The following is a 26,599-nucleotide window of genomic DNA, read 5'->3' on the forward strand; positions in this document are numbered from 1 at the left end:
CCTTCACTGCTTTTAAGACTATTTTAGTAAATTATTAATAAATAAACTATTTAATAAATAAATAAAGTAAGCTAGAAACAGAGGCGCCTGGGTGGCTCAGTTGGTTAAGTATCTGCCTTTGGCTCACGTTATGATCCCAGAGTCCTGGGATCGGGTCCCACATCGGGCTCCTTGCTCAGCAGGGTGCCTGCTTCTGCCTCTGCCTGCTACTCTCCCTGCTTGTGCTCGATATCTTGATCTCTCTGACATATAAATAAATAAAATCTTAAAAAAAAAAAAAAAAACTAGGATAGAAACATGAAGCCTTCATACATTTGGAAAAAATCATCCAGTAACATGCACACGTGCTCACTAACTGAGTAACTACTGACTAAGCATGGACTATGCGCTATGTGCTGAGTCCCACAATGAAGCCTCCAATTCACTAAGACAAAGAATCACGACAACAGTTACATCTTGGTAACAGTACTTCAGGGAATCTTTTCTAAGGTGTTCACACAAAATATGAAAGATTCCATGTTTAAAGATGTTTCACATGGTCTTGCTGCTAATGGGAAGCCTGGAAACAACTTCAATGCTCAATCCTAAAGAAACAGGGCAATCAATTATTTTACGACAACTTAACGAAATATTATGTGGTCATTAAAATGTTGGCTTTGCAGTTTCTATAGCTGCTGTGGTAGGCATTTGTGATATAATATTACTTGAAAAGAACAAGACATGAAATTGTACTTATACCGTAATTATGGCTGTTTAAAAATCTGCATATAAAAGACTGAAAAGAACATGCCAATTTGAGCTATAATAGCAAGATAACAGTTATCATTTCTGGAGTATTTAATATGTGCCAAGATATTTTAAGCACTTCTTTATACCATTCCCTTTTATTCTCCTGCTCCGAAGGTAAGTACTATCATTCACATTCCATCAGAGGCTCAATCTGTACACACCTTATGAGAGGGGGCCCAGAGATTTAAGGTTGGGCTCCCAAAGACAGGTTTATCAAAACTTCTAAAAACCACTGTCTGTAGCCTTCATAGGAAAAACAAGTTCTCGCTTAGAACTTTCTTGCATTTTTCTTTTCAAATAATAACTGATTATTTGCTGTGTGCCAAGTCTTGACCTGAGCATTTCATGCATGTAACTCATTTACTTCTCCCAAGTACTTGATTCAATAGGTTCCAATATGATCCTCACTTTAGAGAAGGAAAACCAGACTCGGAAAGTTAAATGGCTTACTGAAGGTCACACAGCTGATCAGTACAGGACATTCTGCTGGTTTTCAAAGAGATCTAGGGCAAAAGAACCTATAGGGCTCTGCTGAAAATATGTATTTTATGACACTTATGTGCAGGTAGCACCTATTCAAAAACATTTTAACACAAAACCTTAATTTTTTTTTTGTTTGTCTACAGACTAAAAGAGTCTTTTTGGGAGAAGTGCAGCCATTTTTAAAATTATGAAATATTCAAACATATTAAGAAACGAAGAGAACAGAAAAAACAGTATGCTTTAAAAAATGTTAGTATCTTGAAAAGTGAAAAAGCTACATCCCCACCAGAGGGATGTAAATCTTAAATTGGTGTCAATATGAAAGGAGCTACTCTCAAAAACCCACCATTTTCCTTTAAAGGAAATTCAGAGAAAAATAGAAAAATTGTTTAGCTAGAATCTAAGTAAAGAAAACCAGACAAGAAATAAGGAGTCAAGGTGACTCAGTTTTTTAAATGTCTGACTCTTGATTTGGGCTCAAGTCGATCTCAGGATCATAAGATCAAGCCCCGTGTTGGGCTCCACGATGAGCCTAGAGCCTGCTTAAGATCCTCTCCCTCAGGATGCCTGGGTGGCTCAGTCAGTTAAGCCACCATCTTGGGCTCAGGTCATGATTCCAGGGTCCTGGGATCACGTCCCGCAATCCGGCTCCTTGCTCGGCAGGAAGCCTGCTTCTCTCTCCACCTCTGCCTGCTTGTGCTGGAGCGCACTCTCTCTCTGATAAATAAATAAAATCTTTAAAAAAAAAAAAAAAAGATCCTCTCTTTCTTCATCTCCCACTCTGCCCCTCCCTCCCCCCTCACTCTCTCAAGAGGAGAGGAAGGAAGGGGACAAATCCCAGGCAGCAAGGGGGGTTCTAAAGAAATGGAAAGTGACAAAATGGTTCACAAGCAGTTCAAAAATGGTTCACAAGCCACAGGCTTCTTTCCTCCTTACCCGGCAGGCACTCTAGCCTTGTGCCCCTCCCCTGCTGGGCTCTGCCTGGTACCACAAGTCTCACAAAGGGTGGGCACAAACCAAAGGGGTCATTCAGCAAGAGATAAAATTATCCCACAGAGTGGGGAGACAGGGTAAGAAATCACCACCTACAGAGGAGAAAGAATGATCAAGGGGAACAGCTGGACACCCCAGAGAACCCACAGAGCATTTAATTAGTATGCTGCAGGGCTTAAGCACACAACTGAAGTTTAACTATTGGATGTACCTTTAAGAAATTAAATTACCTTTGCAATTCAAGTTGCTCTACCCAGAGTTCTGTATTAATTCCTGATCTGAAAAGCCTCAATGACATTTTCTTGGCCTTGCTGGTTAAACTAAGAATCTTAATTTAGCACAAAGAACCCAGTTGAATTCAAGTCCAGTCCGACAACAGATTTGATCCACAAAAACTCTGTGCCTCAAATACATCTAATCCACACAATCTGCAGACACAGCCCCAATTTTTCCAATATTTCAATGCCACCCGGCCAGAGCCGTTTCAGTTTTCAATTCTGTGTCTGCCTTGGGTTTCTATGAGGTGTGTGAAGATTTACGGTGGCCACAAATACCTATGTTCTCATTGTCTCTGCTTTTGAATTTAGCACAAGAGAGTGGGAAAGTCAGCTCAGAGAAGTAATAGATGGATTGCAAATTCCATCTGGAACAGTAGGGAGAACACGGCTCCCACATCTCCAGAGACTCCTGGGTGGGAGTGAGAGTGAAGAAACATTAGGAAAGCAAGTATCACAGTAAGTGTTATGAGACAATGACATTTTCCCTGTAGTTTGACAAGTGTTGACTTCAAGGTCATCAGACTCCAAGGTCATACCCCATGCTGATGGAGACCCACCATGCATTTGTCCTGTCTCCTCAGCCAAGCTTTTTGGGGGAAAGGATTCTGCCCCCCAGGTCAGGGAGTCAAAGAGTATAGCAGTGAAGAGGATGGGCTCTGATGTCAGACCCCCTGGAATTCTGGCTCTGCCACCTGCTGGCTGATGACCCCGTGCAAGTAAAACAACCTTGGTGCCACCACTCCTTCATCTGCAAAATGGAGCAGTAGAATAGTCTCTCTCTTTCCCTCAGAATCATTGGGAGAACCCACTGCTTATAAAATGGTGCAGTGTTTGGCTCATGGTAAATACTCAATAGATTATAGTTAATAATAATATTGTATCCAGTTTTCTCCAAATTTCCAGAACAGTCTGTGCTTTCAGAAAGCATGATTAAAAATAAGGCAACATATCTATAATGGGGTACCCATAGCTCAAAGACCCCTACAACACCCACAGATCTTTGTAATAAGCACTTTATTTAGCTCATCTGAGTAGGACTATCAAGTGAAACTGTAACTTCCCTACCAAATGCTTATCACCTTGCTAACTAGTATTTTATGCATTATTATTTTTAAGTATCTCATCACCAACACCTCAACCCTTGACTACCGACTTGTTACATGAATTATCTCTGACAGTCCTGATCCCCTGAATGTTTAGGCAGGCTTAAAAACTATGTTAGAAAAAAATTTCAAATCTTGGTATTTACACACTAAAGGAAAGGAGGAACGGCTCCAAACAACAACAACAACAAAATCGTTATCCTGTCGGAATTAAAATCAACTCTCCTAGTTCAATCCCTGGAGTTCAGAGCAACCAATCCAAGCACTGAGTGTGGCCAAGGCAGGGTCACCACCCGGATTTCCTGATTCTCGGCGCCTGCATTAAATGCTGTATGATGTACACAGGCTATGCAAACAATGCCAATGACACATCTGGAGCTCAAGAAACCACTTTCTGCCATTTCACCTAAGAACCGAATCTCTCAGGTTCATCGAGTTTCATAGAAGGCAATGCCCCACAGCTGCAGCTGGGTGGTTGCAAAGTTTCCCCCAAAGCTTTACCAATGAGCAGTCTATTACCACCCTGATGAATTCAATTGAGCCATCAAGGAATTCTGGATCCTTGAGTCTCACAGTCAAGGTAAAGGCATTGACTTAAACCCAGGGAAAGGACCAAAGACTGTTAACCACTTACAGCATACTCATTTTCACCTAGAGGTTTTCACTACAAAGGCTACCTTGCTCGGGACTAAAACTCTACAGAGCTAGGAGAGCTAGGAGAACAAGCTGAGTTGACAGGGAGGGGACAGGTAAGCAGAGGGCTGTTACTATCATTCAACTGATCTAGCAATAAGCTGTTAAAAATCAGAACTCCTGGTAATAGTCTCGCAGCATCTAATGAATAAATAGGGAATAAATCAATCTATTTGAGCACTCAAGAGTGAGATTAAAAAGTATTATCAACAGAGGTAAATTGAGAGCAAGGAAATAAACCCTGTGGAAGTAAGGACAGAAAATAATTCATCAGTTCTTTGAAGTGGTTCAAGTGATGTAAAAAGTCTTGAAAAGATTCACATAACCAAGGAAATATAAGTATCCAACATGCCATCAGATTATTACACTGATGTTCGTATGTCATACTTGTTGTGACTTTCATTTATTCTTCTTCATTTTTATTTGCTGTCTTCCTCTATTACTGGGTTTTGAATGTCCACTCTTTTTTAGGGTTGTGACTGCCCTGCGTGTGTGTCTACTGGGCATTCATTTCACAGATAAGGAACTGAGCAGCTCAGGACAACCAGTCCGAGGTAACACTATCAGCTTGGAGGAGGACTGAGGTCAAACAATTAGTTAACGACAAAAGCATTAACTTTCAATGTCTCTGTAGAAGAATCAGAAGACTGGAGCTAACAACTTCATTTCCTCTTCGCAAGAATACTACTAGGGTAGAATAACGAACCCTGCTTTCCTCATGACAAAGGAAATTCTAAGAGGTTAGATCCTTCATTCAAGTCACACAGCAAGAAAATTGGTAATACCCAGTTGGCTTCTGATAGAAGCTACAAACTGGCAAAAATTCTTTTGTAAAGAAATCTAGTGATTTACATCAAAGGCCTTAAAAATGTGCACACTCTTTAACCCAGGAAGTGATGAGAAATATACACAAGTATGTGTATTCATGGATCTACCCCAATATTATCTATAATGGTGAAAAAATAGGAACCAACAACAGCAGCAATTCTGCCATTGGAATACTATGAAGGCAGCAAAACTCATGTTTTCGAGGAAAATGTTACCAGTGTATCCATAAATGAAAAAGATGGGCTAAATAAACAGAATAATCCCAATTTTGTCTTCCAAAAAAGTACCATACATACATACATATGCCAACATACACAAAGACACACAGAAGGAACTAAATCAAAATGTTAAATGTGGACACAATAAATATTAAAATTACAGATTTAAACAAATGATAAATAATGTTTAAAACACCATAAACTGGGCACCTGGGTGGCTCAGTGGGTTAAAGCCTCTGCCTCCGGCTCAGAACATGATCCCAGGGTCCTGGGATCAGAGCCCCACATTGGGCTCTCAGTTAATCGGGGAGTCCGCTTCCTCCTTGCTCTCTCTCTGCCTACTTGTGATCTCTTGTCTGTCAAGTAAATAAATAAAATCTTAAAAAAATAAATAAATAAAAATAAACTGCTGCAATCTAAAATTTTTGTCCAGATAAATATTTAAGAGGTGCTTACATATAAAAGTAACTTTCTTATCAGAGAACTTCTCTTAATGCTAATAATTCTTGAAGCTTCTCTATGTGCCAGCTGTATTTCATATATGTACCCTCACTTAATCTTTAAAATAACCCTATGTGGGTGCCTGGGTAGTTCAGTGGGTTAAAGCCTCTGCCTTCAGCTCGGGTCATAATCCCAGTGTCCTGGGATCGAGCCCCGAATCGGGCAATCTGCACAGCGGGGAGCCTGCTTCCCCACCCCCTTCTCTCTGCCTGCCTCTGTGCCTACTTGTGATCTCTGGCAAATAAATAAATAAAATCTTTAATAAATAAATAAATAAATAAATAAAAATAAGCCTATGAAGTATGACCACCATCACTCTGTTTTGGAGATGAGAAAATTCAGGGTCCAAGATGTGAAATGCGGTATGTAGGAAGTAAAAACCAGAGAGAATGGACCAAAGACGACTTCTCTTAAGCTTCATATTCAATCCCGTGTTAAACACACAGCCAGCCAAAACCTTGTTTCAAGCTGAATGATCTTTCTAAAGGCAGAATATACTAGGTTCAGGAATTGGTATCTGGTATGATTATTAGGATATCTGTAATTTGCTTCAAAATATGTGAGCACATACAGTATCTTATCCAGGTGCCTGTGTCAGTTGTCCTGATGCAGGGTGCAAGCTCTATGTGTCGGACTATGAGCATTCTAATCAGCAAACCTACTCTCCAGAAACTTCAGTTATCTCTATCCTTGAAAACAGCAGGGGCTTGGATAATTGGAATAAGGATTGTTAAAACTGTGAATTTTCACTGGTAAAGCTAGTGACTTCCTAGTGAGTGTGCCACATGGACTCACCTTAATTTCATTAGTGGAACTTAAGATACAGGGATCAGCTCAAAATACCAGAGACAGACCCATCCTTGCACAATGAAGCTCTTAAGATTCTATCCAACAAGCCCTACACCAGCCAACTTTAGGGATGGCACCCAAAGTTTATGCCTATGGTCCTATGTTTATGCATAGGTCCTATGACTGCCCACTGGATCAGAAGATCTGGCTGCCTGAGGCTATCTTTAAAACAGCTGAATCCTGCCTTTGGAAGTGTCAGCTGTTTTCAGTGAGCTAGCTGCTTATGTAATTCATGGTCAGAGCACCCGAAAGGACAGAGATTTAATCAAACTGATAAAACAGGTGAACTATTTTGTGCCTACTTATAAACAAAGGGTTAACAAAACGTCTGCATGCGTTGGAGAACTTTTTTATAAGCTGGTAGTAAGGTTGTGAGGGTGCAGCTGACCCTTAACAACTTCTAATTATCATCAATTCCCAACAGGTGTCAAAAGGAATTTAACAGTTGTACGTGCGACTTGGCATACCAATCAGCTGAGGTCAGAATGGTAGGCAGTGCTGATACTGCTCCTAGTGATTCCCGCCTCTTTTTTTTTTTTTTTTTTTAAAGATTTTATTTATTTATTTGACAGAGAGAAATTACAAGTACACTGAGAGGCAGGCAGAGAGAGAGAGAGAGAGAAGGAAGCAGGCTCCCTGCTGAGCAGAGAGCCCGATGCGGGACTCGATCCCAGGACCCTGAGATCATGACCTGAGCCGAAGGCAGCGGCTTAACCCACTGAGCCACCCAGGCGCCCTGTGATTCCCGCCTCTTGGTATAAATTTATGCCCTGGCGTAATCCCCCTCCCTTGAGGATGGGCTACATCTAACACACACAATACAAAAAAAGAAATGGACTTCATTTCTATGATTAGGTAACAAAAACTATGGCCTTTCCCTTGCTAGCAATCCCCTGCCCCCTCTCTTGCCTGCTGCCACGTTGTGAGAGCCCCATATGGCAAGGAGCCAAGGGCGGCAGGTAGACTCCTACCAGCAACGATGTGAATGCATCTGGAACTGAACCTTCCCCACAGAGCCTTCCAATGAGATCACAGCCCCAGCCAACACCTTGATTACATCTCTGTAAGACCATGAAGCAGAAGACCCGACTAAGCCATGCTTAGACTCCAGACCCACAGAACCCAAAAGACAGTAAGTGCGTGTTGTAAGCTGTGGGGCGCCAGGATGAGTAACAGAGTTTACAGAAATGAGGCAACCAAACAGTAGCCAGGTTTTTCAAATGCCCATTTGGACTACTACAAACACTGTGTCTCAGGGTACGTGTACATGTGTGCGTGTGTGTGTGTTGTGTACAGTGTGTGTGTATACATATACAAACACACACATACTTATATATACTGGCATGTACACAAGAATAGCATCTTCTGTCTCAGGGAATTATATTCCACCATTAAAATGGGTTTTTATAACCCCCCTAAGGAAACAGCATGTTCAGATATCTTTAGCTGAAGCATGTGTAGGCCAGATCTTCTTTAAACTGATATTCAAACTGTCTGACTTGCCCACATTGTTTCAGTGACAAATATTTCATGTGCTGTTGAATTCAGCCTCTCTCCACTTCAGCCTCCCGATCAACACAAGAATAATGATGGGAAGAATAATGGGGCCTTGCCAGGAGAGTGGCTAGGATAACAAATTATTTTATTACTCACTGAAAATGTATTTCACAATCTTAAAAAAAGGAAAAAAGAAAGAAAGAAAAAATCTCTACCTGAGTACATCATGAGAGCTCTGCATTTCCATAGCTTTTGCAGTGTCTCCAAACACAGAGACAATGGAGCTAAAAAAGCACACTTGCAGACAAGAGTGTTATCACCCATATTATCTCCTAAGCCTCACCCAGAAGAAAACTGGAAATATGCAAGAACCACTTGGGAGGTCACTAAAAAGTTCTTTTGCTTTTGGTCTGGAATTTTGCAGTTGGGGGCCGGGAGACTGGAGACTGAATTTGGGAGATTCGGAGACAGTTACAACCAGTGTGTATGAAGCACGCTGTCTAAGTGGGAACGGTATCAAAACAAGGTGGCAATTTATTTGGAGGAGTGAAAAATATCTTGTACTTTTTATGTATAAAACCAAGGCATAATGTTATGTATAAGCAGATAATCATATACCCATGGCATTATATTTCATGGGGAGGGGACAAACAAGAAAAAAAAAGTCTAAAAAGATTCACTGGTTACGGGTGGATGATAATGAAGAAAAGGTTGAAGATGAAGACCCAAAGGCTACCTTCGCAGAACTAGAGACAACTGCAGAGCTGCACGTACCCATGGAATATCCTGATCTCTCTGTTGTGTCCTTCTTCTAGGATCCCTGAGGTGGACCTGACTGGCTTGGGCTCCACCAGCCCTGCTTCACAGCTGTTAGCCATTCCCCCTAGGCTCCAGAAATGTGTATGATGCCTTTCATGCGTCTCAGACTTCCCTCAACCTCTACTTTCTTTTTCTCTGTTTTCTGGATCTGTTTTTTGAATGTGCTTGCTTGACTCAAGGCAAGTTAAAATATGTATTTAAGTAGTATCCAGTGTGCTACTTTTCTATGGCCCTTTTCAACAGTTCCAACCCGTCATGGATCAAAACTGATCCCGAAAACCCAAAATTACGACAGGGACAGAGACTATGGCGGAGTCAAGAGACAACCGAATGCCTCTCAGACTGAGGAGAGCACCATATGGCATGCTCACTGGTGTCACCAGCCAACAGTAGAGTATATATAGCACCACTCTTCTGGACGGACTTGAGAAAAATACAGAGTAATGGTATACAGTCCATTGCTGCCATGGACAAAGATAGCTAGCTATCTCAAAAACAAACTTTTAAGCAGTTCCTCAAAAATTTAAACAGAATTACCACAGAATCCAGAAAAAGAATAGAGAGCAAAGACTTGAACAGATATTTATAGACCCATATTCATGGCAGCATTACTCACAATAGCCAAAAGGTGGAAGAAACCCAAGTGTCCACTGACAGATGAATATAAATAAGATGTGGTACAAATACATAATGGAACAACACTCAGCCTTAAAAAGAAATACTGACACACACCATGACATCGATAAACTTTGAAAACATTATGCTAGGTGAAACAAAAAGCACAAATATTGTACGATTCCACTTACATGGACTACCTCAAGAAGTCCAATCCATAGAGATAAAAATAAAAGGGCGGTTGCTGGGAGTAGGGAGAAGCAAGGAATGGGGAGTTAACATTTTAGCTACTGAGCTATTCTTAGGAAGGTGAAGAAGTTCTGGATTTGGATGGTGCTGACAGCTGCACAACACGGAATACACTTAATGACCGTAAACTGTGCATTTAAAAATAGTCAAATTGGTAAATTTTATATAACATATAACTTTATCACAACAAAAAATCTTTAATATAGTTTTAATATTTAGAGTGGAGGGAACCGGGAAATATTTACTGTAGGTTTACCTCTACTTCTAGATCTATGATTTATGCAATTCAAATAACATCTGACTTCCTCTTCTCTAAGGCCCCACTTCCCAAACTCGCAGACCATCGCATGTACTCAACAGCTCGTACTCCATCGTGCCCCCAGGAGTCTAAGCCAGAAAGTATCTATGCTGTGCTTGAATCTGGATTTGATTAGCAGCTCAGGAAGCGAAGGTCCTTCCACCCTGAGAATCCACGATTCCCTGAACTTTCCAACTGACAGGTGACATTTTTGCCTCGTCTTTTCTGTCACCAACCACACCATTCCCCATATCACCTTCATGGGTGTGTTTTCTTCTATTGAAATGCACCTGGCACACACATTATATTAGTCTCAGGTCTACCACGTGATGATTCGGTATTTGTATGTACTCATACTATCTGTCAGTGGATATTTAAGTTGTTTCCGTATCTCGGCTAATATAAATAATTCATTATTACATGGAGGTATATCTATCTTTTGAGGTAGTGTTCTCACTTCCTTTGGATGAATACCCAGAAGTGGAACTGCCAGATCATAGGATAGGTCTATTTTTAATTTTTTGAGGAACCTCCATACGATTTTCCACAGTGGCTGGAAAACCACTTACATTCCTACCAGCAAAGCACAAGAGTTCTCTTTTCTCCCACCTCCAACACTGATTATTTCCTGTTTACTGACACCAGTTACTCCGACAGGCGACAGGCGGGAGATGGTATCTCATTGTGGTTTTGATTTGCATTTCCCTGATAATTTGTGATAGTCAAGATTTTTTCCTGTACCTGTTAGCCATCTGTATGCATTCTTTGGAAAAATGTCTACTTGGTTCCTCTGCCCATTTTTTTTTTAACATTTGTTTAGGGGTTTTGCTATTGTTTTTCGTGTATGGCGTAAGGAAGTGGTTCAGTTTCATTCTTTCTCATATAGAGGTCCAGTTTTCCCAGCACCATTTGTTGAAAAGACTATCCTTTCCCTACTGTATATTCATGGTTATTCTGTTATAAATTAATTGACCAAATAAGCATGGGTTGACTTCTGGGCTCTCTATTTTGTCCCTTTGATCTGTATGTCTGTTTTTAGGCAATACCATAAGGGTCTGATGACTACAACTCTGTCATATAGTTTGACATCAGGGAGTACAATGCCTCCAGCTTCTTTCTCAAGACTGCTTTGGCTGTTTGAGGTCTTCTCTACTTCCATACAGACTCTAGGACTGTTTATTCTACATCCGTGAAAAATACCATTGAAATTTCTTTTTGTAATATGAAGATACTTTCAAGACAGCACAATAACAAACTCACAGTCCATAGGAAAGCAGAAAAAAGAATATAACTAACAGCTGAACTTCAACCTGTCTGGCACTCTGGAATTTAGACCAGGTAGAAGCTGGGTAAAACGAGAAGTAGGGAGCTCTGACCAGAAGGGAGGACACTCTCCAGCCATTCAAAACCCTTTCAACTACGAACATCAGAGCCCCTCATTCCCCTGGCCATTCCAAGTTCTTCCATAGCAACTGAATTCTTTGCTTCTGCATTCCTCTGTCCTTCCTGTAAGTACCACATCACCTTGCTCTAGCTCTAGCAAGCACGCCACATCTGCCACCACACACGCAGATGCCCAAGGGCAGAGTGGGTAGATGTGGCAGTGGGATATAATCATTAACAGCACACTCTACAGCCCGCGAGGTCAGGGTTCAAATCCCAAGTTCACCACTAATTCTGTGACCGTGAGAAAACTGCTTTATGGCCTGGGATCTCAGTTTCCTCATGCATAAAACAGGACTAAAAGTTCCTATGTCACAGAGTTTAGAAAAGTTAATTTGGGGGTGGAAGGGGCGCCTGGGTGTCTCAGTTGGTTAAAACGTCTGACTCTTGATTTTGGCTCAGGTCATGATCTCAGTGTCCTGGGATGGAGCCCCACACTGGGGCTCAGCAGGGAGTCTGCCTGGATTCTCTCTCTCCCTCTGCCCCTTCCCCCCTGCTCACACTCATTCTCTCCCCACCAAAAAAAGTAAATAAAGCTGAAAAAGAGAGAGCGAGAAAGAAAGTAAGAGAAAGAAAGGGGAAGGAAGGAAATGAAAGAAAGAAAGGGGGCGCCTGGGTGGCTCAGTGGGTTAAGCCGCTGCCTTTGGCCTCAGGTCATGATCTCAGAGTCCTGAGATAGAGCTCCTCATCAGCTCTCTGCTCAGCGGGGAGCCTACTTCCCCTTCTCTCTCTGCCTGCCTCTCTGCCTACCTGTGATCTCTCTCTCTCTGTCAAATAAATAAATCTTTAAAAAAAAAAAAAAAAAAGGGAGAGAAAGAGAGAAAGAAAAGTAATTTAGGTAATATGTGCCATGCATAGTGCTTGGCATCTAGTAACCTCTTTTAACTACAGTTGTTATTTTAATACCCTTCTCAGCACTGTCCATAGTGCCAAGCACCGAGCACCAAGTGGGGCTCAATAAATTCTCACTATCAGATGTTTATTCATTGCCTGTCAAGCTGCCCACCCCAAGCTTTTAGATACCTGTGAAATAAAGCTGTATAAGACACACATTCCACTCTCATGAATTCTCCTTCCTATTTATGTTTCCAGCATCCCACCCAGTGCCTGGCACACAGTTGATACCCAAAGTGTTTGTGGAACTAAACTTCTGAGTTTAAAACCTACTGTGTGTTCCTATGAGATGTAATGTAATGTAACCAAAGAAACAAAAATGTAACCATAAAAACAAAGTATGAAAAAGCATGTGACTTTAATTTTTTTTAATTCTTGAAAACAGGAAGAACACCTTATATATATTTAACCTGTGTTTTTCAATCAACTGAAAACTTTCAAACACAGTTTTCACACATATTTGTGGAATGCATTAAAATTCCCACCTTGTGGGACGCCTGGGTGGCTCAGTCGGTTAAGTGTCAGCCTCCAGCTCAGGTCATCGGCTCAGGATCCTGGGGACTGAGCCCCACATCGGGCTCCCTGCTCAGTGGGGGGCCTGCTTCTCCTTCCCTCTATTCCTGCTCCTGCTCTCTCATTCACTCTCTCAAATAACTAAAATCGTTTTTAAAAATCTTAAATTCCCACCTTGTAGACAATTAAATTTAGGATCAGAGGATAACGTGGAGTTGTGCCTCATTACAAACACAAGGGGCTTTAGTGCTAGACATTAGAACAGCTTCTACTTCAAAAACCTAGTTGTTGACTTGGCTAACAGGGGGCAGTTGTCATTCAACTGCCCGCAAACTTCCATTCATTCTAAGAGGAAATTGAGGTCCGAGGGATATATGAAAAGTCAGCTTTTGTCTCAGAAAGGCCCCCAAATGACAAGTCACCTCCAAGTGAAGAGAGGAGAGAAAAGCAATCGCACCACGTTTGGAGGCACAGAAACACAAGCAACCTCACCTTGGGTTCCTGTATCCAGGGTCAGCTTCTAGCTGACAAACAGAGACAGAAACTTTTTGACTGCCTCACTGTGCTTTTTCTGGATAAAAATAGGTATCAGATCCCACCTTCACCATCACTGAAGAGCCTCAAGGATAAAGTCCTAAAGTGAAAATAAAGTCATCTAAAACACTCTCATGGTAACTTCCACAAAAAGCCATTTATGCAGGCTCCGCTGTGAAGGTTTATCACGAAGTGAGGCTGATACCGGAAAACATCAGCACTTGGATAAAAGGTAAAAGACAATTTAGCACTAGTGGCTCCTAAAATTGAAAAGCTAACTCATTAAACTAAGCCTCCTTAAAAAAGAAAAAAGAAAGAAAGAAAGAAAGAAAGAAAGAAAGAAAGAAAGAAAGAAAGAAAGAAAGAAAGAAAGAAAGAAAGAAAGAAAAGGCAAACCTAGCAGGAAAAACATATTCTTATTTTTGAGCAAAAGTGAGAAAAAAGAGAAATTAGTTGGCTTCTTCACTTAGTCACTTGATGATTTCTAGATCACATTCATCAGAAACCAACTGAGATAGAGCTAGGCATTCTATCTCCTTTCTACTCATTTCCACATAAACGTAGGAGCACTGACCTAGCTACTCTGAGTTGAGGGGAATTGGGATTAAGATTAATAAAACCGCCTCTCTGCCATCAAGAACACGGAATCTACTGTGACACCACGCCAGAAACCTTTGGGACTACTGGCACATCCCACCACCTCCCTTCCCTGGGACGTGACATCCCAACCCTGACCCACACACTCACATCCCAAGTCAAGCCTTATTCATAAAACTTGATTTCCACCCACCTGGCTATGCTTGACCTATGAAAGGACAGTAAGAGTCCCTTCCAAAGAATTTGGAAATGAATGAAATAAGCAGACAGTCTCTTTACTGGCCAGAGCTCTACAGACCATGCACACCTGGACGGTGGAGGCCCACGTCATACTCTACAGTCTGTGGAGCAGAGAAGAGAATCAAAAATCAAACAGATGCATTCTCTGCTGAAGAAGGAGTAGCATGGGCTCTTGGCAGCACTCTGTCCAGGCAGACCATTCTGAAGCCGGCCTGCCTGCCTCACTACCCTTGTACCCTTTCAGTGAATGAGCCTAAAGTAGTTTCAGTTATTTGCAACCAAAGAGTAGTAATAACTACAGAGGGAGTAAGACCACAACATAAATGCATCTAATACACAGGATGGTGCTAAGGAGGCAAACATTCTGCTTCATTTATTGGAACGTATCTTGCACAGTAAAGGGGCAAGGAGCAAGACTTGTTGCAAAAGATGGGGATGTGAGTCCAGACTCCACCCTTTGCTAGTCCCATGACCTTGGGTAAATCCATTTAGCCTATGCTTACCACAGTGCCTAACACAAAGCAGGTGCTCAGCATGTATATGTTAGAAAAAGGCAGGCAGACTAGCAGCCACCCACATTTTAGGTACACTTATGCCTTCTAGACATTTCTCTTCAATATAATGGGACTAATAGTGTCTACTGTATGCATCTCACAGGATCAGAATATATATATACAACCAGTAATAGGTTCAGACTGATGGACAGGTCAAACATAGACCCACCTGAATTAATCAAAGAATATTTATACATTTTAAGTGGGGGTTGGCAAACTGTGGATCCCACAGGCCAAATCTAATCCACCACCTGTGTTTGTATGGTCCACAAGAATGGTTTTTACAAATGAACACTTGCAATTTGATGGTAGGAAACACTAACTTTGAGTCACAATGTGCCTAACTATTATGTTCCCCCACAAAACAGAATCCCATTTTTCTGACTAGAAAAACTGTACTACAGGGGCACCTGGGTAGCTCAGTGGGTTAAGCCTCTGCCTTCAGCTCAGGTCATGATCTCAGGGTCCTGAGATCAAGCCCCACATTGGGCTCCCTGCTCAGCATGGAGCCTGCTTCCCCCCTCTCCCTCTGCCTGCCCCTGTGTCTCCTTGTGATCTCTGTCTGTCAAATAAATAAATAAAATCTTAAAAAAAAAAAAAAAGATGTAGAAGAGTACTACTTAAAACACAGTATAGACCTTAGAACTGTAAGGCAGCCTCTGAATCACCTTCATGGAAGCCTAGCTCCCACAAGCATGGAGTCTGAAAACCACAAGAATTCTAGATTGCTGTAAAAAGAATTACTTCAAGGGTTTGTGGGGATTAAATTAGATGAAAAATTAAAAATTCTTTTTATAGCAAGTGGTATATAGTAAGTGCTCAATAAATATTAACTATTATCTTTTTTAGGAAATAGTTGTCACCATACTGTATGTAGTGAAAATATAGTTTTTTGTTCTGATTGTATCTCTTATTTAGACTCAATGTATTTTCCATATAATTACATAATCTTCACTGGGCTATTTTTAATTTCATGGGTCAAAAACAGCACTTAAGGTTTACTGTGATTTGGATTTACGTAATCAATAGCAAACATAATTATTTCCACATCTATTTATTTTTGTTTATTAACTGTATTTTTTTCTCCTGACATATGCTTATGAGCCTTATTAAATAACCCAATGGGTTATTGGGTTATCTGTGGTTTCTTAAAATGAATGTTGTTTCAAAGCAGAAACAAGCTTACCTTCTGGGCACCCTGTCTTAAGAATGTGCTGGCAAAAGTTTCCAGAATGCAGTTGAGAAAGCCAGCCCCTGTAATTGAAATCCTGCCTCTCTGAATAAACTCCGTCCTGTTAAAAAAAAAAAAAAAAAAGTGCATCTTTAATGTCATTCTATGTTTGGATATTTAAATTACAGAGATTGCCAACAGCATAATTATCACTTATGATCAGCACAAAACAATGTCCATAACAATTCAATAATTGCCTATGACAACAAATTTTTTGTTAAAAAGAGACTTATAGCTTATATATACAATTATTTTATTCAAATTAAAGAATATTTTTTCATATTGCTACAGATTAAGTTTTAAATATCACACACAAAAATATTTTTAACTATGAGAGGTGATGAGTGTGTTAACTAACTTTATTACAGTAAACATTTTGTAATATAAATTTTCAATAATATAAATACATAAAATTATGTTGTATATGTTAAACTTACACTATATGTCAGTTATAGCTCAATAAAGCTCAGGAAAAAAGAAAACATATAGCTGCATTATTCTAATTATAGCAACTGCAGAATATAGGAGTTTTAGTCATACCTATGACATAATCTCATGATAAAATTATGATAGTTGAGGTCTGTACTCTATCTATAAAATGTTATTCTACTTGACCCACAACAAACTTAACCAATTCCCATTTATATATATAATTATGAATATATATATTCATTTCATGTAACAAAATGGCTCTTAAAATTGAATCTGAGATAATTAATGGATGTGTAACTTTGATTAGATTACTAAGACTCTCTTAACTCAGTTTCCTCATGTACAAAATGAGAATAATCATAGTGTCATCCTAACTATTGTGAGAAATAAATCAATTAATACACATAATGGGAACATGAAGTGTTCCTGAGAAACAATGAGTATTTACTAAATGTTAGCCACTGTTACTACAGAGAAACAGGCAGTAGAGACAGACTGGAAAGACAGAAGCCTGGAATAACTTCTTTTATCCTTGAGGGGAGAGGCTGGTGTGATTAGATGTGCCACTATGCTATTTGAAGTTCTACAAATACCGGCACCTGGGTGGCTCCCTCAGTTAAGCATCTGCCTTCATCCAGGAATTCAGCCCAGCACCGAGTTCCTTGCTCAGTGGGGAGTCTCCTCCCTCTGCCCTGCCCCTGCTCACATGCTCTCTCTCAAATAAATAAATTCTTTAAAAAACAAAGGTCTACCAGTATTATCTCCACTTCATAAAATGGATTAGGTAACACTTGAGAGTAACATCAGAAAGATGGCAGAAGAGAAAACTCCAGGTCCTCACTACCCCATGGAGGTTCCAAGTTAACAGTATATGGACCAACCTGCCTTTGGAAGAACTCCACAGTTTGCAGCATGCCAGGTGAGTACAAAGTCAAAAAGCCACACCAAAGTGAGAAAGAAGTTCATTCCATTTACCCACCTTAGCTCCCATCCACAGAGCAAAGCACTGTGCAACTAAGGAAAAACTCCCCACTTCTAGCTTCTCCCTTGGGAGGCAAGCAGAAGAACGGAATATCCAATATTCTGGCTTTACAAGGGGGCTGCCCAACTCTCAGCTGACTCAGATTGCTGAAAGGAATGGCAGGATACTTTGGGAGCTGCTGAGAACAAAGGTGAGTGTGGCAACCTATTAGAGCACCGGACTCTGCAGTGCCCCAGACAGATACCAGGCACAGCAAGAGGTCGTGGCAACTGGGGAACAGGGGTAGACCTCTTTAACTATAACATGGAGAACACTAGAAGAAGGAGAGGAAAAATGAATTGGGGGGAACTGGGAGGGAGACGAAGCATGAGAGACTGTGGACTGAGAGAAGGAGGGGAGGGGAGGGGAGGGTTGGGTGAGCCTGGTGGTGGGTATTAAGGAGAGCACAGATTGGATGGAGCACTGGGTGTGGTGCATAAACAATGAATAATGAATCTTGGAACACTGAAAAAAAATTAAATTAAGATGTTTAAAAAAAAAAAAAAAAAGAAAGAAAAAAAATTTCACACACAAAGCTAGAGAAGAATCATCCTTTGAAAAGGTCTGAAAGACCTCCAGAATCTCTGTCTGGGCTAATTAGTGAAGGTCTTCCACTCAATGAAGCCAGTCCATTAAGACTGGGGAAGGCGGCTGTTTTTTCAATGCTTGAGTTTCCAGAAAAGATCGTGAAGTAAACAAAGAAACAAGGCTCACTCAAAGGAGCAAAATACACCTCTAGAAACCAAGCCTAAAAGAAATGGATCTATGACTTATCTGACAAATAATGCAAAACAATCACCTTAAAAAAATCCTCAATAAACTAAAAGAGAACAGAGAGAGACAACTAAACAAAACCAGGAAAATGATGCATTAACAAAATGAGATTATGAACAAACAGTAACCATTTAAAAAGCAAACAAACAAATTCACAAGGTGAAGTAAAAATAATTGAGCTGAGAAATGTCCTAGAGAGATTCAACAGCAGACTTGAACAAGCAGAGAATCAGAAGACTTAAACACAAGTCATGTGAAATTATTGAGTTAAGGGGAGTGAAAAGAAAAAAGAATGAAGAAAAGCGAGATAGCTTAAGGGACTTACAGGACATCACCAAATGATCAATTATACACATTATGGGAATGCCAAAAGCAAAGGAGAGAACGGGGCAGGTAGCCTATTTGAAGAAATAATGGCTGAAAACTTGCCATATCTGAGAAAGGAAATAGACATCCAAATTCAAGCAGCTCAATGAATACCAAAAAAAAAAAAAAAAAAAAAAAAAAATCTAAAGAGACCTACATCAAGACAGATTATAGGGGCACCTGGGTGGCTCAGTGGGTTAAGCCACTGCCTTCGGCTCAGGTCATGATCCCAGGGTCCTGGGATCGAGTCCCGCATGGGGCTCTCTGCTCAGCAGGGAGCCTGCTTCCTCCTCTCTCTGTGCCTGCCTCTCTGCCTACTTGTGATCTCTCTCTGTCAAATAAATAAATAAATTCTTTAAAAAAAAAAAAAAAGATTACAATCAAGACATCCCCAAGTAAAATATCTTGAAAGCAGCAAGGGAAAAAGCAATTTAACACATATAAGAGAACTCCAATGAGATTTCCAGAGAAATCTCGTGGCCAGAGTGGCTGAGTGTCATACCAGCAAACAGAGTCAGAGCATTCCAGTAAGGAAAACCACAAGGACCCGAGCAAGAGAACACAAAGAAACAGAGAATGTCTGAGAGGCCCCAAGTTATCTGAAAATGCCCAGTACTTAGTAAGGAGCTTAACAAATTCTGTTCATAGGAATGAACAGAAATGGGCACAGCAGATATTAGGAGAGGAGACTGGAGGACAAATGGAGACCACCAGATGGCAAACGGTTTACTCATGCTGAGGAGTTTAGACTTTATCCTGCAGGCAGCAAGTACTCTACTTCTGAGGCCACCAAGTAACAGGTGCGGACAAACCGTTACAGTGCACCACTGACTAAACAGCTTATTGCCACCCTTAAATGCTTTCAGACCATCTCCTATCCCCCATTTGCAACAAAGTACCCACACTCAGTGAGTTCAGTAAGCATTTGTTATGTGAATAAATTCATAAATAGTAAATTTCTTTGTAACCAAAAATATTCAACAAAGAGGGGCGCCTGGGTGGCTCAGTGGGTTGAGCCGCTGCCTTCGGCTCGGGTCATGATCTCAGGGTCCTGGGATCGAGTCCCGAATCGGGCTCTCTGCTCAGCGGGGAGCCTGCTTCCCTCTCTCTCTCTGCCTGCCTCTCCGACTACTTGTGATTTCTCTCTGTCGAATAAATAAATAAAATCTTTAAAAAAAAAAATTAAACAAAGAAAATATTTCCTCTAGCTTCATCCATCTTTGCGGAAAAGAGACGAGAGCCATGTCTCCTGTATGTGGATTTGGCGGGGGTGGGGGTGGGCATATATATATCTATATATATATGAATGACACATTTGCTCACACCAAGAAAGATACTCGAGGAAAATCATGGATCCAAAAAGCTGTGATTTGGGTAAAAAATAATTAGCATAACTCTTATTAGACCTTCTAATTCTCTAGTAGCAGGAACCTCTACATTTCGATCGTGCATTCCATAAAAGGAAAGCTTCTCTCTCTCACACACGCAGAATTATCCTAGCCAATTTGACATAAATAGTCTAAGCAAATAGTCAGTCTAGGCAAAGCAGCTTCCACCTCTTAGATTTAAGCCTATTTAAAATGATTTGTTCATGTAAAACTATATCCTAGTGACACTAATCTTTCCTGTCTTTATTCCAGATTAGTCAGAGTAGAATTTTACAGTGATTTTAATATTTAAAAATGAAAAGTTGAGCAGTCTTACACTCTTGGGAGAGATAAACTCTTCAGTCCTCAAGGCAAGTGTAGGTGAGGGATTAATAAAAGTCTCTGTTACATCATATTCTAACCAATATTTCTTTCTGCTACTTTTGGGAGATGTAAGTGCTCAGAAAAGCACTCTCCTGGCTTGTCAACATATCAGAGAATAACAGGGCAGTAAAGCGGGGTCATGCCCTCACCATCATTGAAATGAGTTTATCCTAGTATATTTTAAGCCTGCTAGAGAAGAAAATGTTGCACCTTCCCTCAATAATTCATTGACAAAGCACATCAGACATTTTCTTCTTACTACACATAGCCAAAGTAAATCCCTCGTGCTAGATAAGCCTTCTTTTAAGTTCCCTGGCAAAACACAGCAGGTTGCACAAGAAACAGTTTAATTTCAGCTCTTAAAAAAAAAAGCACGAAAGAAAAGATGGACTGATGGATGGAAAGACGAATGGACAGAGCTAAAATATGAAAAGAATCTCTGGATGTTAGAATTATAGTTTTTTTTTTTATCTTCTCCCTTTTACTAATCTTCTATAATATGTATTACTTAGTAATCACCAAAACCAATAATAATAAGGACCTGAGGATCATTTCTATATAAATAAAAAGTGATTCTTCAAAAGGCTCTGCGATCCCAAGGACAATTCTCAGTAAAGGTACATGCTAACTTCTGACATCATTCACTTTAAATCTCGTTAAATCACCTCTTGATTTCCCTTTTCCCACACTGTGCAACCTCTGGTTTTTGTGCCTTTTGTCCTGAGACTTTCCACTGCTCCCAAGCTTCAAGTGTGTGATGTTTCACTCAAGAGACATAAAGACAATTCAGGTTTTCCTACATCTGTCTTTTATCCCTACGCAGCCTAAAGGAAGGACCAATCACGTTTATGATGTTACATACCCAGGATCACTTTTACTCTTCAACAGTGTGTATTATGAATCAGACACCGTATGATCTTCTGAGGTCGTTACCCTTAAAACATTTTCTCTTTTTTACACATGAGGATATTGTGGTAAGAAGTTGTTCAATAACTTGCCCAGGGTCATACAGTTTGGTGGATGGACATTCATTACCTACCGCTTCAAAACCCCAGGCCTGCTCCCATGTCAGTTAACAACACAGCCATCCTCCTCGTCTATGATACTCGAGACCGCAGCAACGGGTTATAGTATTCTGTTCCTAATCCACCCAAACACTCAGCCAGTCAGTACATAGTGTTGATTTTACTTTCAACGGCCCCTCAGCAGCCCACGCCATTCTCTTCCCTGCCACTGCCATGGCCACTGCCTGGGGTTAGCCCAGCGATTTTCTCTCTCCAGGACCACAACTGCCTCTCATGGGGGATCCTGGTCTCCAGTGTATGCTCTCCATAATCCACGCTGCCCAAATCAGTTTCCTAAGCACCGGCTGATCTTGCCACGGACCGCTTACGAAGCCGCAGAGAATACACCTGCATTGCTCAGCGGAGATTCATCCGTATCACCGCATGTAACTTGTCCGTTCGTTCTCACTGGCGCATGGTGTTCCCTTGCTTGAAAACACTCCAAATCATTTCTCCGATCTACTGAAGATGAACATGTTACAGGGAATCGAGGTACACAGGTCTGCAAGTGTCTCTAACATACAGATGAGCCGAATGTCTGGGTCACAGGACATGTGCAGTTTCAACCTGATGGCAACTGTCTTTCTAAATGGTTATACTTGTGTGTTTTTTTTTTCTTTACTGCTTCAATGCCATCTGCAATGGTTAGCATATGGTAGAAAAATCAGTAACGCATTAGGAACAAAAGCATGGAGAGAAGGAGAGCAGGGAGAGAAGAGAAGGAAGCAAAAGAATGAGAGAATTTATAGTACATCTCAATACCCTGGTCAGGGCGACTGAACGCGGACTCTCGAGATTTCTACCTGCTAAGGTCAGTAGGGGGCACCCTTCACCTGGCTCAAAGATAAGTCACCACAGTATCTGGAAAATTGTGGTCGGAGAGGAGGCTCCCTGATGTGTGTGGCCCCTGTATCAGAGTCACATCTCTCGCTCTGTCTGCAGGCAGACATAATTCCACAGACCACAACAGAATGACGACAGAATGCATACCTCAAACCTAGGAACGTCTTTGTGAAAGCGAATGCCACTTTATACAACTGGTCTCCTAGGTCATTTAAAAATGTGTTTCCTTCCGGATAGGGGAAAATAAAAAAGTTCGGGGGATATATGGATAAATTAATTCCCAGATCATGCAGCCACTAGTTCTGAATCCTCAAAACGGCAGTTTCCGGGAAAGCAAAAGCTCTTAATGAGATCCTGGCCTTGAATTATTGACTGGTTAGGTATGGCAAATCTTGCCTAATTGTTTTCATGATGGGAATTTAATTAAAGTGTCTTTGAGGGGGGAAAAAGTTTCCACAGATATTCCTGTTGTGATGACATCTCAGTTCTAATCATGGTGATTCTGGCCTTCTCCTGTGACCACACAGAGGGACAGCCCAAAAGACAGGCAGGGCCTGCAGGTCAGATTGCCTGCTCCTGCTCCATGGGCCCAACAGTGCTGGAGACACTCTCCGGCTCCTACATGAATTCCACCATGCCAGAATACGGGGACTCTCCCACCCCATCTTACCAAGCCCACTCATATCATAATGCTTCCTCAGAGAACCAATCCAATTGGCAGAGTTCTCAATAAGTGCTAAGCAATCTTAACCTACACACACACACACACACACAAACAGGGAAAGAGAAAGGGAACATAATTAAGGATGTAGTTTTTGGATTCACACAGAATGGAGACCTGCCAACATAAGCAAGTACCTAATGCTATGTGAGGTTCAGCCTCCTCAGTAAAATGGGATTAATAATACCTATTACATAGGTTTTTCCACAGGAGGAATAAGGTAGTATGTGTAAAGCACTCAATGTCATCTGGGTAAGCATTCCGTAATGTTAGTTAATAATACTAACCTACTGCTATTACTGCCACTAATAATAATGCCATCTGCTACCACCACCATCAGTATTCCCATTCACACAAAGACAAACAGCGTGCCTGGGAAGTTAAATGCTCACAGCACAAATCCAATTCTGGTCAACTCCCAAACCTGCGCACCTCAGTAAATTCTAGGTGACACTCAATCACCCTAAACCACTTAGCAATGAATCCCTCCTGACCCATTCTGGCATTCAAAGCCCTTCGCACGCTGGAGCCCTCCCATCTTACCAGCCTCCTCCTCACCCTGCTATCACACATCATACTCGCACACTCTGCACAACAGCCACGTGAAACCGAACACCCACTAGCCTCTCTAGCCCCCAGTCCTGGGGCCCTCCCCCTCCGAGCTGCTCTCCTCTAACAAGTCCCAGGAATGGGTTATTGACCAGAGTCCTAAATTATTAATCGTGAGCTGCAGCAGGGAATTCCGTAATACTACGGAATTATCAAGTGGTGGAATCTCAGGAGCCCAACAGCCTCGCGCAGGTACGTATTACAGGGCAAGGTGGCTCAGTCTTGTAAACCGCGGGCTTAAGAACTGATCATCAATTACAATTGATAACACGTTTTTTTCTTTAAATTAGGCTCCACATCCTGTGTGGAACCCAACACAGGGCATGAATTCACAACCCTGAGATCCAGACCTGAGCTGAGATCAACAGTCGATGCTTAACTGACTGAGCCACCCACGTGCCCCATATAATAACACTTTTTAGTAGCCCACTATGGTATTGCATTAAGTCCTTTATATGCATACATTTCCATTAATTCCCACAACAGTCTTATGAAGTAATATTAACCCCATTGTACAGATAAAAAAAAAAAAACTGAGGTTCAAAAAGGCAAATTTGCTAAGGCCTCACAAAAGTAAGTGACAGGGCCACTATATAAATCCACACAGTCAATCTCAGATCCCATATCCCTTCCAGCAACTTTACTACCTAAGAAAAAATGTCTATTTAAGGCAAGCTTTATTGACATCTGAGTGGTGGTCAAAGTTTCAAAATCTACAACAGTCTGTGAGCTGATCCATTCGTAGTCTTGCCTTGAGATATCAGGCCTCCCGGAGCGCACATCCCATTTGGTGCTGGCTTCAAGGACATGCCACCTATGCTGCTGCATGGTTTGCTACACACTTGGTTAAATGATCTATGTCCCTATTCCTGAAATTCTCAACCACTATGAACAAAGGACTTTGTTTCCTGTTTTGTTTTTGTTTTTGAAGATTCCACCCATCCATTTGTCAGAGAGAGCGAGGGAGCAAGAGAACAGCAGGCAGAGGGAGAAGCAGGCTCCCCACTGACCAAGGAGCCCAATGTGGTACTCAATCCCAGGGCCCTGACCTGACCTGAGCCAAAGGCAGATGCTCAACTGACTGAGCTACCCACACGTCCTGGGACTTTGTATTTCCATTTTGCACTGGGCCCTGTAAATTAGGTAGCTATTCCCCCTCCCATTTGCAATGCAGGTCTATACAACACTGCCAAGTGCCTTCCCCTTCGGGAGTTTTCTGAGATGTGTAGAAATGTGTGCTTCAGTTTAGCAATACCTAACCTTATACAAGCCTCAAACACATGCAAACCCTTAGACTCATATATCTACTTCTAAAAATGTGTCCTCAGCAAATAATCTTAGTTGAGGGCTTAGAGCAGCCTATAAAGAAATTCATCACACCATTATGTAGAAGAGCAAATAATGAGAAAAAATGCAAATGCCCAATACGGGCATTTAATAAAACACACCAGAATAATTTTATCCAACAAATACATCTAAACAGCCATGGAAAATCATTTTAAAATGACATATTTAATAAGGAAAGGCAGTCCCGAATGTAATGTTAAATTAATGTAAAAGTCAGAACACCATGTACAGTATGATTCCATGTTTGTAAAAATGATTTTTCTGCCGAATGAGTAAATAAACTGTAGCAAGTGCAGCATGCTCTAGAATGGTACGCTACACAGCACTGGAACGAGTACAGATAAACCCAGAGGAGGCTCCCAAACACAACAGTCAACAAAAGAAAATGGACAAAGCAGAGTACAGACCCTGATTCTGTTCCACAAGAATTAATCTATAAAGATGGCAGTCAGAATACAGGTTCCCTTTGGGGCCACGGACTAGAATGAGCACATACCCAAAGAGGGGATGAACATACTGTTTTTTCTTATCTGTATACTTTAACCATCCTATGGTGAATAGGCAATACTTGTAGAAAAAAAAAAAAAAGAGGAAAGATTATCGGAACACATGATTACAAAGGATATTTGGAGTAAGATTCATCCAAACTAGAACTATGTGAGGGTTAGGTTTTCCTGTCGTCAGACAGAAGGCTGCTGAGTCATCCCTAAGCAGAGGGGAGATTAAAGAACAAGCTAGAAACCACCACCTCAATTCCTCTCAGCACTGCAACCCTCCTGAGGTCAGACACATAGAAAGGGAGCTGCCTCCACCTCCACATGAGATGTCTCAAAATGAAGCTTTAAATGCAGACCAGGAAGCTGAAGTCCACGTGGCTTTTTTACTTTCCGTCTCTTTCCTTATTTCCTATATTATCCTTGATTGGAAAGACAACAACCAAGCTCCCAGATGTTGATTCTCAACCTGATGGAGAAGACAGATCCTTAAATGAGCAGACGGGCATCAGATTCCTGCTCTGTTGTCCTAAGACCTGTAGGTTGTTCTGCATGGTATCAATGCCTGGTGATAAAGTATTATAACTTTTAATACTCAACATATTTACTTACTACAGATTTAAGACTAACCAAAAGAGAAAAAGAAAACAAGCAGCATCTCTAATCCATAAGAGCCGAGACTTCAACACAATTTCGACAGTAGTCAGACTCATTAAGTCTCCCTTCTTCTTCTGTTACTTCCACAGGAAATTCCTTTCTGACACAAATTTAAGAGGACCCTCAAGTGAATTCTGTTAAACTTTCCAGGAAAGTGCTTCTGCCAAAAAGTGTTTACTGTTTGCCTGACAAGCCAGGTTATCAACTGGTCATGCTATTTATTGGAGATTAACAGGAACTTTGTGAAAAATGGGATTTCAAAGAGGAGCTAGCAGTGTGTTTCCACTGGGACCACAAGATA

General features: G+C 41.1%; 1 protein-coding gene across 6 annotated transcripts in view; it reads right to left on the reverse strand.

Annotated features, from left to right (window-relative positions):
- PRELID2 (PRELI domain containing 2) overlaps window positions 1-26,599 on the reverse strand; it is a 65,251-nt gene that overhangs the window by 14,700 nt on the left and 23,952 nt on the right. For all 6 annotated transcript variants that reach the window (XM_059174939.1, XM_059174937.1, XM_059174942.1 and 3 more), the window contains one exon: window positions 16,175-16,280. In XM_059174939.1, coding sequence (XP_059030922.1) covers window positions 16,175-16,280 — 106 coding nt within the window. The remainder of the gene's footprint in view (window positions 1-16,174; window positions 16,281-26,599) is intronic.

This window comes from Mustela lutreola, chromosome 5 (assembly GCF_030435805.1).
Source record: "Mustela lutreola isolate mMusLut2 chromosome 5, mMusLut2.pri, whole genome shotgun sequence".
Classification (NCBI taxonomy): Eukaryota; Metazoa; Chordata; class Mammalia; order Carnivora; family Mustelidae; genus Mustela; species Mustela lutreola.